Genomic DNA, 15,211 nt, shown 5'->3' with positions numbered 1-15,211 from the left:
GCGGCCCTTCCTCTATGCTGTGTAGCTCAGTTGCTTTCTGAGCTTGAAGGAGAAGGACGCAGAGCGGCTGCAGGGCGGCTGAGGGCACCCAGTGGCGCAAGGAAGTATTGCAGTTCTGGTGAACAGAACTAGCTGTGTGGTTACTAGCCTAAAAAATTCCTTATACAGCAGATGGATACTTGCAATTTTTTGAGGGAAGACAGCATGTTTTCATAAAAAAATAAATAAAAAAAAATAAGATTGGAAACATACTGGTCTTCCCGTTTTGGGTTTTGGACGTTAGTTGTTACTACCGTTCCCTAAACCGTACTATTCTTTCTCCTAGCTACAACAATCAAAGGTTGTAAGCAGGGGTACCTCGGTATTGTACCATGGCTTCCAAAGGTTCAGGATCAGGGGGTACAAAAGGAAGGGCTCCCCCTCAGATTCTGACGGTTCAGGTCGGCCTATGCCGGTACTCTCCCCACAGGTTAATACATCATTGGGCACCTTGGTTGAGCCATTAGGGAGATCTGGTGCTGAGGCTACATCAGATCCACCCAACCCTGTGTTTATCACAGAGAGTATGCTAGCCACCTCCTTGGAGGGGCTAGAGAAAAGATTGGCGGCTATGATAGCCAAATCTACACCGGGTAAAAAGCGGACTAGGTCTCCGTCGCCTGAGTGTGGACCCTCAGATGCTGAGGTTCTCTCCCCGGGGGGATTTGAGTTGCAGGAGGATCATTTGGACCGGGACCAAATTGGTTCAGAGGTTGAGGGTTCGGCTAATGAAGAGCCTTGCTCGGCCTCCCAATCGGAAAGCTTCTGGGTTCATTCCCTGACAGACATGGTCCACTTGGCGTTTAATTTGCCTTTGCCGGAACCTCAGGGTCCGGCCGTATCATCTTTAGGCTCTTTGAAAACGCCTCGGAGTAGCGCTGTTTTTCCAGTCCATCCTCTTTTAGAGGAAGTAATCTTCCAGGATTGGGCACGACCAGACAGAATCTTTTTACCACCTAAAAGATTTTCCGTCTATCCTATGGAAGAAAAATTTGCCAAAAAGTGGGCACTCCCAGTGGTGGATGCCGCCATCTCCTGTGTAAATAAGTCCTTGACTTGCCCGGTAGAAAACATACAGGGGTTTAAAGAACCGGTTGATAAGCGTTTGGAGACACTTTTAAAAGCATCCTTTACTACGGCAGGTGCAGTAATACAGCCAGCTGTGGCTGCTATTGGAGTTTGTCAGGCACTAACAGACCAGACAAGACAAATGCTTAAGGTTATTCCGGCCCAGCAGGCGGAAGAATTATCTGATATTCCTAGAGCCATGTGCTTCGCGGTGGATGCTATAAAGGATTCCATCCAGCAAGCGTCTCGTCTGTCACTATTTTTAGTACATATGAGAAGGCTCTTATGGTTAAAGAACTGGGAGGCTGAGCCCCCATGCAAAAAGCTTCTGGCAGGGTTTCCCTTCCATGGAGAACGACTCTTCGGAGAAGATCTGGATAAATACATTCAGACTATTTCAAGTGGCAAAAGTACCCTTCTACCAGTCAAAAAGAAGGTCCGGGGACCTGCGTTCAAACGGCAGCTTCCCCCTGCTCAGGGGCCCGCCAATTCCAGGCAGTATCGACGGCCTCCTGCGAGATCATACTTTAACAATAAGCCACAGGGACAAGCTTTTGGGGGCAAGAAGCAGTGGTATCATAAGCCAGCAAAGACAGCCCCTAAGTCTGCCTCATGAAGGGACGCCCCCACCCACGAAGGTGGGGGGAAGGCTGCGTCTTTTTTCGGAAATTTGGGAGACCGACATTCCCGACAAGTGGGTCCGGTCTTCCGTGGCCACAGGCTACAAATTAGAATTTCTAAGAATCCCTCCACCTCATTATCAGGAGTCGAGAGTGCCAGTCGAGCCGACAAAGAAGGCCGCCTTAATGGCGGCATTAAATCATTTGCTTTACCAAGGCGTGATAGTAGAAGTACCAGCCCAGGAACAGGGGCTAGGGTTCTACTCCAATCTGTTCATCATCCCAAAGCCCAACGGCGATGTCAGGCCAATCTTGGACTTAAAGGGATTAAATGCGTACTTAAAAGTACGCTCATTCCAGATGGAATCCGTACGATCGGCAGCCGCCGCACTCCAGAAAAACGACTTTCTGGCATCCATAGACATAAAGGATGCGTACCTTCATGTGCCAATTTTTCAGCCACATCAAAGGTTTCTACGCTTTATGGTGGCTCGGCGTCATTTTCAATTTGTGGCACTCCCTTTCGGGTTGGCTACGGCTCCTCGAGTGTTCACCAAGGTCCTAGCTCCAATTCTAGCCAACCTAAGAATCCAGGGGATCACTGTCCTAGCATACCTGGACGACCTTCTAATCATAGATCACTCGTCTCCTGGCCTGGAACGAGCAGTGGCTCTCACGGTTCGATACCTAGAAAGGTTCGGCTGGGTCCTAAACCGAGAAAAATCAGCCTTCCAACCCACAAAGAGGTTGGAATATCTCGGCATGTCATTAGACACGGAACAGCAAAGGGTGTTCCTGCCTCGAATAAAGGTCGAGGCTATCAAAGAATTGATACATTTGGTTCTAAGCAAGAGAGAACCAACGATTCGCCTATGCATGCGATTACTAGGCAAGCTAGTGGCCACCTTCGAAGCGGTACCATACGCTCAAAGCCACACTCGCGTCCTGCAGGCAGCCATTCTGTCAGCATGGAACAAAAGGCCACAGGCCTTGGAATTTCCTTTGCCACTCTCATCAAGAGTCCGGCAGAGTCTGTGTTGGTGGTTAGACCCTCAGAATCTACTGAAGGGAAAATCTTTCAGCCCCGTGACCTGGAAGATAGTGACCACAGATGCCAGCCTGAAGGGCTGGGGAGCGATCTTGGATGGTTGCACCCGCCAAGGTACTTGGGCACAGGAGGAGAGTCAATTGCCCATCAATATCTTGGAGCTCAGAGCTGCTCGGCTAGCCCTCAAGGCTTGGACCTCCAAATTACAGGGGTTCCCGGTGAGGATACAATCAGACAATGCCACGGCTGTGGCATATATAAATCACCAAGGGGGAACCAAGAGTCAAGCAGCTCAGAGAGAAGTGAGCTTAATTTTCCTATGGGCAGAGAATCATGTGCCCTGCATATCGGCAATATTCATTCCCGGGGTGGACAACCTGCAGGCGGACTTTTTGAGTCGTCAGACTCTGTCGCCAGGGGAATGGTCTCTGCATCCGCAAATATTTCAGATAATTTGCCAGAGGTGGGGAATGCCGGACGTGGATATCATGGCATCAAGGCTCAACAAGAAGCTAGACAGGTTCATGTCCCGGACTCGGGACCCTATGGCCTGCGGGACCGATGCGTTAGTTTGCCCTTGGCATCAGTTCAATCTTCTATATGCCTTCCCCCCCGCTTCAGTTACTACCCCGCCTGTTGCGCAGGATCAGGGTGGAGCACAAGCCAGTCATTCTGATAGCTCCAGCATGGCCCAGAAGGGCATGGTACTCACTAATCCTAAAGATGTCAGTGGGAAACCCTTGGACGCTTCCTCTACGACCAGACCTACTCTCACAGGGCCCGATCCTCCACCCTGCATTACGGCGTCTAAATTTGACGGCCTGGCGGCTGAATCCCTGATTCTTAGGGGTAGAGGTCTATCTAGACAAGTAATCTCTACCCTGATTAAGGCTAGAAAGCCAGTCTCCAGAGTAATTTATTACAGGGTTTGGAGGGCCTATGTAGGCTGGTGCGAGTCCAAGAAATGGCTTTCCCGCAAATATACCATTGATAGAGTATTAAGTTTTCTCCAGCTAGGAGTGGATAAAGGCCTGGCATTAAGCACAATCAAGGGACAGATTTCAGCTTTGTCAGTGTGGTTTCAGAGGCCGCTGGCCACCCACTCGCTGGTTAAGACCTTCATTCAGGGGGTCTTGCGTATTAATCCTCCGGTTAAGTCACCACTTTGTCCGTGGGACTTGAATCTTGTTCTGTCAACTCTACAGAAACAACCTTTTGAGCCGTTGGCTGAAGTTCCTTTGGTTTTACTAACAAGGAAGTTGGTATTTCTGGTCGCCATAGTTTCCGCCAGAAGAGTGTCAGAATTGGCAGCCTTATCTTGTAAGGAGCCATATCTTATTCTGCATAAGGACAGGGTGGTTCTCCGTCCTCATCCTTCCTTTTTACCAAAGGTTATATCCAGTTTTCACCTGAACCAGGATTTGGTATTGCCATCCTTTTTTCCGAAGCCCACTTCCAGAAAGGAAGGGTTGCTGCATACCTTGGATATTGTCCGGGCCATGAAGGCCTATCTTAAAGCTACAGAGAAGATTCGGAAAACAGATGTGTTGTTCATTTTGCCAGATGGGCCCAAGAAGGGGCAGGCAGCTGCAAAATCCACCATTTCGAGATGGATTAAACAGTTAATTATTCAGGCCTACGGCTTGAAGAGGTTGCCTCCTCCGTTGTCAGTAAAGGCCCATTCTACCAGGGCCATGGGCGCCTCCTGGGCAGCACACCATCAGATCTCTATGGCTCAAGTATGCAAGGCGGCAACCTGGTCTTCAGTCCACACGTTTACAAAATTTTACCAGGTGGACGTAAGAAGGAATACAGATACAGCCTTTGGGCAGGCAGTGCTGCGGGCTGCGATTTAAGACCCTCAGAATCGGGGGCAACCTTGAGTTAAAATTTAAATTTAATTTTCTCAACTAAGTTGGATTTATTATTATTTGAGAGTATCTCTGAATTAAATCCTTGTGTCTTGGGAAGATGTCTCCCTCCCCTCAGTAAAGCATTGCTTTAGGACATCCCACATAGTAATGAATATGCTGCTCTGTGTCCCGTGATGTACGAGAAAGAAAAAGGGATTTTTAATACAGCTTACCTGTAAAATCCTTTTCTTGGAGTACATCACGGGACACAGAGCTCCCACCCCTCTTATGGGGACCATTTTGGGAGGCATACTGCTTGCTACAAAACTGAGGTACTCCTCCTATGGGAGGGGGTTATATAGGGAGGGGCACTTCCTGTTTGAGATTGCCAGTGTCCATCACCTGAAGGTACTCCATATAACCCATATAGTAATGAATATGCCGCTCTGTGTCCCGTGATGTACTCCAAGAAAAGGATTTTACAGGTAAGCTGTATTAAAAATCCCTTTATTTGTAACTTGTACCTACAGGTAAGCTTAAAAGGCAGCATACCTGTATCTACAGTGAATATCTCCCAAACTGTGCTATTCACACTGCGCGCAGCGGGTGACGTCACGGGCACATGCGCTCTGCGCATTGTAAAATCGTTGCTCTGTTTCTGAGCTAAGCTGGCTGAATGATCTGCATTTCCTCTTCAAACCCCAACGTCACTGCAAGACACAATGGGGACACGAGGGTGTCGCATGTGAAGATCCTTCAGGCGGCTTTCCTTAGCATGGCTTGAAGTTTCTGCAAATTGGGACAAGTAAATATTAAAGTGGGAGCTTTTTTTCATTATTTTTTTTTTTTAGTGACAGGATCCATTTTTACATTTTGGCAAAGGGAAAAGTTTGAAAATTATAGCTAGCCAATGTAAACTTGTGCATGATTTTGGAAGTTCTTTTAAAAATCTTTTAATTTCTCAGACCGCAGATCAGCAATATATGGACGCGTTCAATGATGAGCTGGAATCCTTTAAGGGGAGAGTCCGGGAGAGAGCCAAGGTTCGGATAGAGAAAGCCTTGAAGGAATATGAGGAAGAGGAACGGAAGAAGAGGCTAGGCCCAGGAGGGTTGGATCCTGTAGAGGTTTATGAAACGCTTCCTCCTGTAAGTAGCAGTTTTCATACCCCAGCCATTAAAGAATATGTAAACCCCACATTTTCTATTCCTAAAATGTGCCTGGTCTGCCATATACTTGTATGGAAAAGTATCCTGTTCTCTTTGTATTGCTTCCTATGTGTGAAATCCCTGGTGTTCCTGCAAGTCCCTCTACTTTCCCATAATAAGAAAAACTAACCACAATAAACAGGAGAACACACCGTAATCAGTTTTCTAGCTGTGCTGAGAACTCTGCCTGCTCTCCTCCAATGATCAGTATTTTCCAGACCCCTCCCCTGCACAGCCATTCACTGGGAAGACTAGTATACTGCTGTTTCTCCTTCCCTAGCTGTCTGAGCTCCTTATTCAGCCAAGGATAAAGCATATGTAATTGGGGCTGCCACTAACGATTATTTTAATAATCGATTAGTTGGCCGATTATTGTTTTGATTAATCGGATAATAGCCTTAAAAAAAAAAAAAAATTGGCATTTAAAATTTTTTTGGGGCCAATTTGTTGTTGGGCAGATTACAAACCACAGATTGCTTCAAAAACACATTACATGCTTTTCTGCAGCTTCTCTATTGAAGTATATTGAACCCAAAAAAACAAACTGGCACCGTTTTGCGTTTAAAAAGTCCTTGCCCTTTCCAGATACGCAGTAGCTAAAAAAAAATCATGGATGTGATCATGGCCCATATGAAAACATGTAAATGAACTGTAGTGTGTTTCTGCAAAAAGCACCAAAAAACAGAGGTGTGACCCCGGCCTGAGATGTTTAGTAACATAATGGGGTTAAAAAATACAAAAATAAGTACAAAAAGAGCAAATAAATCGCTACTGTAAGGGGTTAATTTTTTTACTGTGGGACAGTGACTGTAATATTTACAGTAGCAATTTGCTTTTTTGTACTATAAAGGGCTAATTTTAGTTTTTTAACCCCATTATGTTACTGGCCGATTAATCGATTATGAAAATTGTAATCGATTAGTTGTCGATTAATCGATTAGTTGTCGATTAATCGATTAGTTGTTTCGGCCCTATATGTAATCATTGATAAAAATTTATTTTTTATTGTTTTATATATCCATACACAAATGTTTTGCCTTTTATTTCTATTTTAAACGGAATGGGTTGTTTTACAAGGAGAGAGTTTCCATATACATTAATCTCCACAGCCTTCATCCTTTCACATAAGACCATTGTATGGATGGAATAATCGTATTCCATAGAATAATTTTGATGACAAATAAGGAAATGTATCGTGTATGTACCAAAGCAAAGCAGTTGGCAGTAGAGTGGACAGCCAGTAATGAACACCCACTAGGGGGCTTTTGGGAGACTCCTTCGTGCCTTCCACTGAGAGGGCTGGGGGGGAAATTGAAAGTGTATTTCCACTGCTGCAGTCAAATTGGGATTACCCCTCATTAAATTTGTTACTTGTTCCTTGTTCCTTTTTCACATAACAACACTTGTGGCTCTTTTTTTTTTTTTTTTTCTGGCTTACCTTTTTTAGATGCTTTTTTTTCTGCAAACTTCAGGCCTACATAGGCCCCTTTCACACTGGAGACTGCAACGTTGCATGACAAGTTGTACTCCATGATTTCCAAGAGTACTGTTCATATCTGTGCGACTTCAAAGCAGTCCCTGTACTACTTTGGTCCCACTTTGATGCAAGGTGAGGTCCATAGACCTGAAGATTACACAGGCATTCCCTGAAATCGCAGAAAATGTGTGTGACTTTCAAATGGCAGCAGTGTGAAAGGGGCCTTAGTTCTCTTTTCTTTTATGAGGCTGTAAGTAGCGCTGAAACAACTAATCAGCTTAATCGATTATGAAAATAGTTGTCAACTGTATTCATAATCGAATAGTTGTTTAGCCAATTAGTTGGCCTCAGAATGCAATATTTGTTTACATATCTGGAAATACAGTGCAGCACACATACAGCCCTTTACACTGCCCATACAGGTCAGTAAGTGCCTGAGAATGTTGAAGGGGCACTCTATACTATACTTTTCAGCTTGCTATAGGGCTCTGTACAGGGAAGATCAGCTTCTGAGCCCGGTGAATATATATGTTAGAGGTCGACCGATATATCGGTCAGCCGATATATCGGCCGATATTTTGCCTTTTTAAAGATATCGGCCGATTATTATGAAAAATAGGCCCATTGTCTGGGATCTGAGGTAGGGGTGTGCTGGGTGGAATTCTTCCGCCTGCCCGCCCGCTCGTTCGTTCGCTTGCTGGTAGTTTAGGAAGTCGGCAGCCAACCAGCGGGCCGTTAACGGCCAATCGGCGTCCGCCGCTGCCGACATCCTCCACTGTAAAAATAAAAACGTCTCTGCCTACAAACCCCAGAATGCAGCGCGGGCCGGTAACATTACAATTGCACCGTCTTTGATACAAATCGCAATGCAGAATCGCACTGAACTCCAGCAATAATCTGCATGAGAATTGCACCCATTCGCATTGCATCAGTCTGAACCTAGACTGAAACCTAGAAGCTGATTGGATACTATGCACAGCTGTAGCAGATTCTGTGTGCACCAGTTTTATTATCCCCCCCCCCCCCCCGTCCTGTAATGTACTTAAATAAAAGGGGGGGTGGTTTACAGGTAAAGCAAAAATCCTAATTGATGACAGCATGTTTCCAACAATAAGGGTTCACTCAAAGGGGGTGAAAGTTTAAGATCTTCATGTCCGCTAATTAGCATCTGTCGGCACACCTTCTGTTCATCTGTCTGAACTAGTGGGCACAGTGCATGTTCGCATGTCACAAAATGTGCCCTGCTGCAGCCTCTGTCATAGCAATAAACACAAGGGACTTGACAACCACTGACAACTAAACAAAGTGAGTGCAGCTCTATGAATGTAAGGGTCTTCAAAACCTAAATCTGTGTAAGGTAATCGTAAGAAAACAGACTGCATGTGTGACAGAAGGGGAAAAATAACTAAAAAAGAGTTTGAAAGAGTTGTTAATGTGTGGAGTTGGCATAATCGATTTTAGGGTTGATAACCGCCATAATACAAGCTTTTATTTATTTTTTATTTTTTTCCAACAGGAATTGCAGAAATGTTTTGATTCAAAAGACATTGAGATGTTGAAAGAGACAATCAGTAAAATGGACCCCAAGGTAAGTTGGGGGTGTAATGGTAGCGCGGGGAGTGATAACAGGGGGAGATATATATATGTGTGTGTGTGTGTGTGTATATATATATATATATATATATATGTGTGTGTGTGTGTGTGTGTATATATATATATATATATATATATATATATATATATATATATATATATATATAATTTTTTTTTTTTTTTCTCTCTTTAGCAGTGGTGCCCCTACATTTTGTCCTTAAAGTTCATTTTTGCCTGGCCTATGGACATTAAATTCACAAAATCTTAACAAGCAGTAAAAGAGCTTTAAAACAAGCCCTTATTGACCTCCCTAGTTGCATATACTGTAAAGTAATTTAAACCTCAAAGACGCTAAGGCCACTTTTCACTGAGGCACTGGGCGCGTTGGCGGTAAAGTGGCACTTTACTGTTTTAGCGGTGCTTTTCGGTCGTTAGCGGGGCACTTTTGATCCCTGCTAGCAACTGAAAAAGGATTAAAAGCGCAGCTGACGAAACGCTTTGCAACACTTGCCATTGATTTCAATGGCAGGGGCGGTTTAGTAAACAAACAAAAAGCCGCGCCAAGCCAATATAAGTGATAAACCTCTCCTTTAAGGAATGGAAATTAGCATAAAGTCCAAACAGAGTCTTTATACTCATAGGAAAAAGCTACTGTTGTGATATTCAAAGAAAATGATTCCTTAGAAAGTTGCTAATGTTGAAATAATGGATCTTTCAATCACCCGGTGACATGTAAACAAATCGTGAGGTCCCTCCACCGAGAATAATGAGCCTCTTACCAGATGGCAAGTAACCAGAGCAGTTGGCTATAGCCCAGCCACGGCCTTTAGGTTCCCCAGAAGTCACAGGATAAAATCACCAGCGTCACGACCGTTTCTGACTGCTCCTGAGTGATCGCTGAGTGTCTCCAGGGATCGGGCGATGAGCACTGCACTGCTCATCGCCCGATCCCTGGAGACACTCAGCGATCACTCAGGAGCAGTCAGAAACGGTCGTGACGCTGGTGATTTTATCCTGTGACTTCTGGGGAACCTAAAGGCCGTGGCTGGGCTATAGCCAACTGCTCTGGTTACTTGCCATCTGGTAAGAGGCTCATTATTCTCGGTGGAGGGACCTCACGATTTGTTTACATGTCACCGGATGATTGAAAGATCCATTATTTCAACATTAGCAACTTTCTAAGGAATCATTTTCTTTGAATATCACAACAGTAGCTTTTTCCTATGAGTATAAAGACTCTGTTTGGACTTTATGCTAATTTCCATTCCTTAAAGGAGAGGTTTATCACTTATATTGGCTTGGCGCGGCTTTTTGTTTGTTTATTGTGTACTTCGCACGATAGCTGCTGCCTTGAGATCATTGTGTTGCAGCGCAGTTTTTTTTGTGTTTTTTCTGTAGGGGCGGTTTAGTAGTAGTGTGTACACCACTCCCGCACTGCCTCAAAGATGCTGTATGCAGGCCTTTATTTTTTCCTGTCCTGCAAGCGAACTCCAGTGTGAAAGCACTCAGGCTTTCACACTGGGGCTGCAGAAGAGGCAGTTTACAGATGTTTTTAAAGCACAAAAAATGCCTGTTTGAAAGTGGCCTAAAGTCAGTCTCAGTTCAAACAATCTAGAAACGCCCACTGTGTGTTTTTATATTAGAGCGCAAGGAGGATGCCAAGATTAAACAGCAATATAAAGTAAAAAATATAGAAGATTTATGTGCCTTTTATGTATTTAAAGATGAGTTTCTCCAAAATGCCTATAGCTACAAAGGTGAATGAGAACATATGTTTAAAGCGGAGGTTCACCCTAAAAAAAAATATCTACCATCCAGCAAACTTGTGTCAGCTACAGTATGCTTTTTTTTTTTTTTTTCGCTGTATTTACCGTTTAATCATTTGATTTTCTTTTCTTCTTCCCGCGGGGAATAGGCGTTCCTATGAAGGGGCGTAGATGATTGACGTGTGGCTACACCGCGTCACGCTTTCCGAAAATAGCCGACCTAGGACTCGGCTATATACGGTGCCTGTGCAGTCAGCTCCTAGTCTGTGCGCAGGCGTCGTATAGCGCCGTGAAGAGCCGAGTCCTAGTCCGGCTATTTTCGGAAAGCTTGACGTGCTGTAGCCACACGTCAATCATCTACGCCTCTTCATAGGAACGCCTATACACCCGCGGGAATAAGAAAAGAAAATCAACGGTTGAACGGTAAGTACAGCGAGAAGAAGAAAAAAAAATAAAGCATACTGTAGCTGACGCAAGTATGCTGGATGGGATGGTAGATAATTTTTTTAGGGTGAACCTCCGCTTTAAAATGTTTTTACGGCTGTGTGTGGGGCTGGCTGTTGGGTGCTGTGTATGTGGGTGTCTGTGTTCTGGGAACAGGTTAAATTTAAAGTGGTACCAAACCCAAAAACTAAAATGTATTAAATTCTAAGGTTTTAGTGAAGTTTAAATACTAGTAGCCTTCACTACTTACAGTATTACAGTTCCTGGGACAGGAACTTCCCATCTTGCTTCCAGGAATAAAGAGTTGGGTTGAGAGCTGCTCAGCCACTCACGGAGAGTTTGTATTCTATGAATTAATACAAAGTTTCCGCTTATTGGTTGAGACAGGTGGATGACATCACAATCTCCACCTCAGACAATCAGAGGAAGCTTTGTATTCATTCATAGAACACAAAGCTCTCTGTGAATGGCTGAGTAGCGTTCAGTCCAACTCGGTTTTGTTCTGGGGGTGAGATGGGAGGTTCCCACCCCACTGCTGGAACACAGCGTTGTAATCTGCTATAATTTGTGCCTTTTTATATTGGCCTCCAGAGCTCAGCTGTAATACAGGTGCTCTGTAACCACAACCAATGCATGATGTATGGCTATACATTGAAATATGTTTCTTTTTACACTGTGCAGGAAGCCAGCGTTTACATGAAGCAATGCGTTGACTCAGGACTCTGGGTTCCGAATGCCAAAGATGGCCTTGGTGCTGATGGCGCAGAAACAGAACCTGTATATGAAGAAGCCAAGACCGAAACAGGCGATGAGAGCACAGCGTCATAAAATTTCCAGTCTTGGAGTTGGGGGGAAACGAGAGCGTCCTCTCCAAAGCAGCAGTTCAATATGGTGCAATAGAATTAGCAAGATCTCTTGTGCAAGCTCTGGGGGGGGAAGATACAGCAAATACCATTAACCTGAAAGGGGAACAAAGCTCTGGTGATGTGGGCAACGCAGGATACACTTCAAGTGTAAAATGCCATATATTCCCAAGCTCCATGATTTATGGCAGTTAGTTAAATACATATTTGTTTATTTTTTTACCCAGGAGATTGTGATTTTTAAAATAATGTGGGTTAAGATCACCATCCTGGGAGTTGTTAATGAGCATCTGAACTCCTTAGAGCCAAGCATGCAGATTGGGGACAGATTACCTCCATATTTTGCTAGTTTGTTGCGTGTAAACTAGCCGTTGGGACACTTTTAATCCGGTTTCCCATGTGGCTGTGAATCCTTAGCCTGTCCCGCTTTTATGTTTATTGTTACAGCACTGAAAATAACATAAAGTTACTTTTTTCACTGTACTGTACTCCTGTGTATTTGTTTCATTTAACGTGTACTACAATAGCCACTGTTAAAGGGTAACTCTATATATATAATTATATACAGTAGATATAAAAAGTCTACACACCCCTGTTAAAATGTCAGGCTTCCATGATGTAAAAAAGATTAGACAAAGAGAAATCATTTCAGAACTTTTTCCATCTTTAGGTGTCTGTTTTTATGAAGCTGTGAAAAATATCCACTGCTCCATTCTTCGGCATTCACAGAGTTCTCTCTCATCTGAGTGCCAGTTTATGAAGTGGTGTAAATCACTTCTCCTTTTATGAAGAGAAGCAATCTACAAACGGTGGAGAACGTCCCCTGAGAGAGATAATAAATATATACACACCTTCTCATTCAAAGAGTTTTCTTTATTTTCATGACTATGAAAATTGTAGATTCACACTGAAGGCATCAAAACTATGAATTAACACATGTGGAATTATACATAACAAAAAAGTGTGAGACCTGGCGCAGCACCCCATCACTCTCCTTCTTGGTCAAATAGCCCTTACAAAGCCTGGTGGTGTGTTTGGGGTCATTGTCCTGTTGAAAAATAAATGATGGTCCAACTAAACGCAAACCGGATGGAATAGCATGCCACTGCAAGATGCTGTGGTAGCCATGCTGGTTCAGTATGCCTTCAATTTTGATTAAATCCCCAACAGTGTCACCAGCAAAGCACCCCCACACCATCACACCTCCTCCTCCATGCTTCACGGTAGGAACCAGGCATGTAGAGTCCATCCGTTCACCTTTTCTGCGTCGCACAAAGACACGGGGGAACCAAAGATCTCAAGTTTGGACTCATCAGACCAAAGAACAGATTTCCACTGGTCTAATGTCCATTCCTTGTGTTCTTTAGCCCAAACAAGTCTCTTCTGCTTGTTGCCTTTCTTTAGCAGTGGTTTCCTAGCAGATATTCTACCATGAAGGCCTGATTCACACAGTCTCCTCTTACCAGTTCTAGAGATGTGTCTGCTGCAAAAGGTGGCTACTTTGAAGAACCTAGAATATGAAATATATTTTCAGTTGTTTCACACTTTTTTGTTATGTATAATTCCACATGTGTTCATTCATAGTTTTGATGCGTTCAGTGTGAATCTACAATTTTCATAGTCATGAAAATAAAGAAAACTCTTTGAATGAGAAGGTGTGTCCAAACTTTTGGTCTGTACTGTATATAGAGAGAGAGATATATAACATGTGATGTGTATATGAGAGAGATATATATAGAAATCTCTCTCTCTCTCTCTCTCTCTCTCTCTCTCTCTCTCTCTCTCTCTCTCTCTGTCTCTCTCTGTCTCTCTGTCTCTCTGTCTCTCTGTCTCTCTGTCTCTCTGTCTCTCTGTCTCTCTGTCTCTGTCTCTCTCTCTCTCTCTCTCTCTCTCTCTCTCTCTCTCTCTCTCTCTCTCTCTCTCTCTCTCTCTTGTCCTGTTCGTAAGTAGGAGTTGTTTGAGAGTTCAAAAGTCGGGGACTCCCTGTACCGTGTATTGCCCCCTTTAACATCACTGGCGGCTTGAAGTCTTTTGTGGCTGAGGCTCCATCTTCTTAGATGATAGAGCTGCCTATTCCTCTTGGCAAAAAAGCCTCCAGTTCCTGTAAATTCTTGGGCTGTCTGGCATGAACTGACCGTTTTCTGATCTCCCCAGAGTGGCTCAATGATATTGAGGTCAGGAGGTAAAGGTAAAAAAACATGAACCATTACAAGCCCTTTAATGTGACACATAAACTGTACAACTCAATTGAACAACAAACTGAAATCTTTTAGGTTGGAGGGAAGTAAAAATAAAAATATGTTTGCGTAAGTGTGCACACCCATAAACTAATACGTTGTTGAAGCACCTTTTGATTTTATTACAGCACTCAGTCTTTTTGGGTATGAGATAAAAAATAAAATAAACAATGTAAAAAAAAGAAATAAAATGTATTCGCTCGCGCACAGAAGCGAACGCACAAGTACGTCCTGCCCACATATGTAAACGCCGTTCAAACTACACATGTAGGGTTTTGTCGCATGCATTGGCGCACAAGCAACAATTCTTGCACTAGACCGCCTCTGTAACTAAACCGGTAACATGTAAAAAAAAAAAATGAAAGCGCCGCCTATGGATATTTTTAAGTACCGAAGTTTGCGCCTTTCATAAGTGTTCGCAATTTTAAAGCGTGACATGTTGGGTATTTATTTACTTGGTGTAACGTCATCTTTCACATTATACAAACATTTTTTGCTAACTTTACTGTTTTGTTTTTTGTAATTCATGAAACTTTTTTTTTTTTCTCCCCAAAAAAAGGCATTTAAAAAATTGTTGCGCAAATAGCGCACGATGTAAAAAGTTACAATGACCGCCATTTAATTCCCTGGGGTGTCTGCTAAAACAATATCTAAAATGTTTGGGGGTTATGAGTAATTTAATTTTCTGGCAAAAAAATTATGATTTTTACATGTAGGAGAGGAGTGTCAGAATAGGCGCGGTATGGAAGTGGTTAATGTTATTATAAATTACCTTTTTTGGCTCAAAAATGTTCCCAGAAGACTGCACAAAAATACAAGTCAGATTTTAGGCATCCCCTGCAACAAAAGTAAAATTGTTGGTGAAATACTCTAAGGGTTAATTACTTCTAAAGGAATGCAGACCCTGCCAACTTTTCTCAATGGGACGCTGCAAATGTGTCTCCTGATTAAGGATGAGCTCCGGCGTGTTCGCATAGAACACGTGCAGAGCCCGC

General features: G+C 43.6%; 1 protein-coding gene across 1 annotated transcript in view; it reads left to right on the top strand.

Annotated features, from left to right (window-relative positions):
- Positions 1 to 12,462, top strand: part of CDC37 (cell division cycle 37, HSP90 cochaperone) — a 42,082-nt gene extending 29,620 nt beyond the window's left edge. The window contains exons 7-9 of the mRNA XM_040346416.1: positions 5,594 to 5,776; positions 8,830 to 8,901; positions 11,798 to 12,462. Coding sequence (XP_040202350.1) covers positions 5,594 to 5,776; positions 8,830 to 8,901; positions 11,798 to 11,944 — 402 coding nt within the window. The 3' untranslated portion in view covers positions 11,945 to 12,462. The remainder of the gene's footprint in view (positions 1 to 5,593; positions 5,777 to 8,829; positions 8,902 to 11,797) is intronic.
- The last annotated feature ends 2,749 nt before the right edge of the window (positions 12,463 to 15,211 follow it).

The sequence above is a fragment of the Rana temporaria genome, chromosome 3 (genome assembly GCF_905171775.1).
Source record: "Rana temporaria chromosome 3, aRanTem1.1, whole genome shotgun sequence".
Lineage (NCBI taxonomy): Eukaryota > Metazoa > Chordata > Amphibia > Anura > Ranidae > Rana > Rana temporaria.
This window is presented reverse-complemented; position numbering and strand designations above follow the sequence as displayed.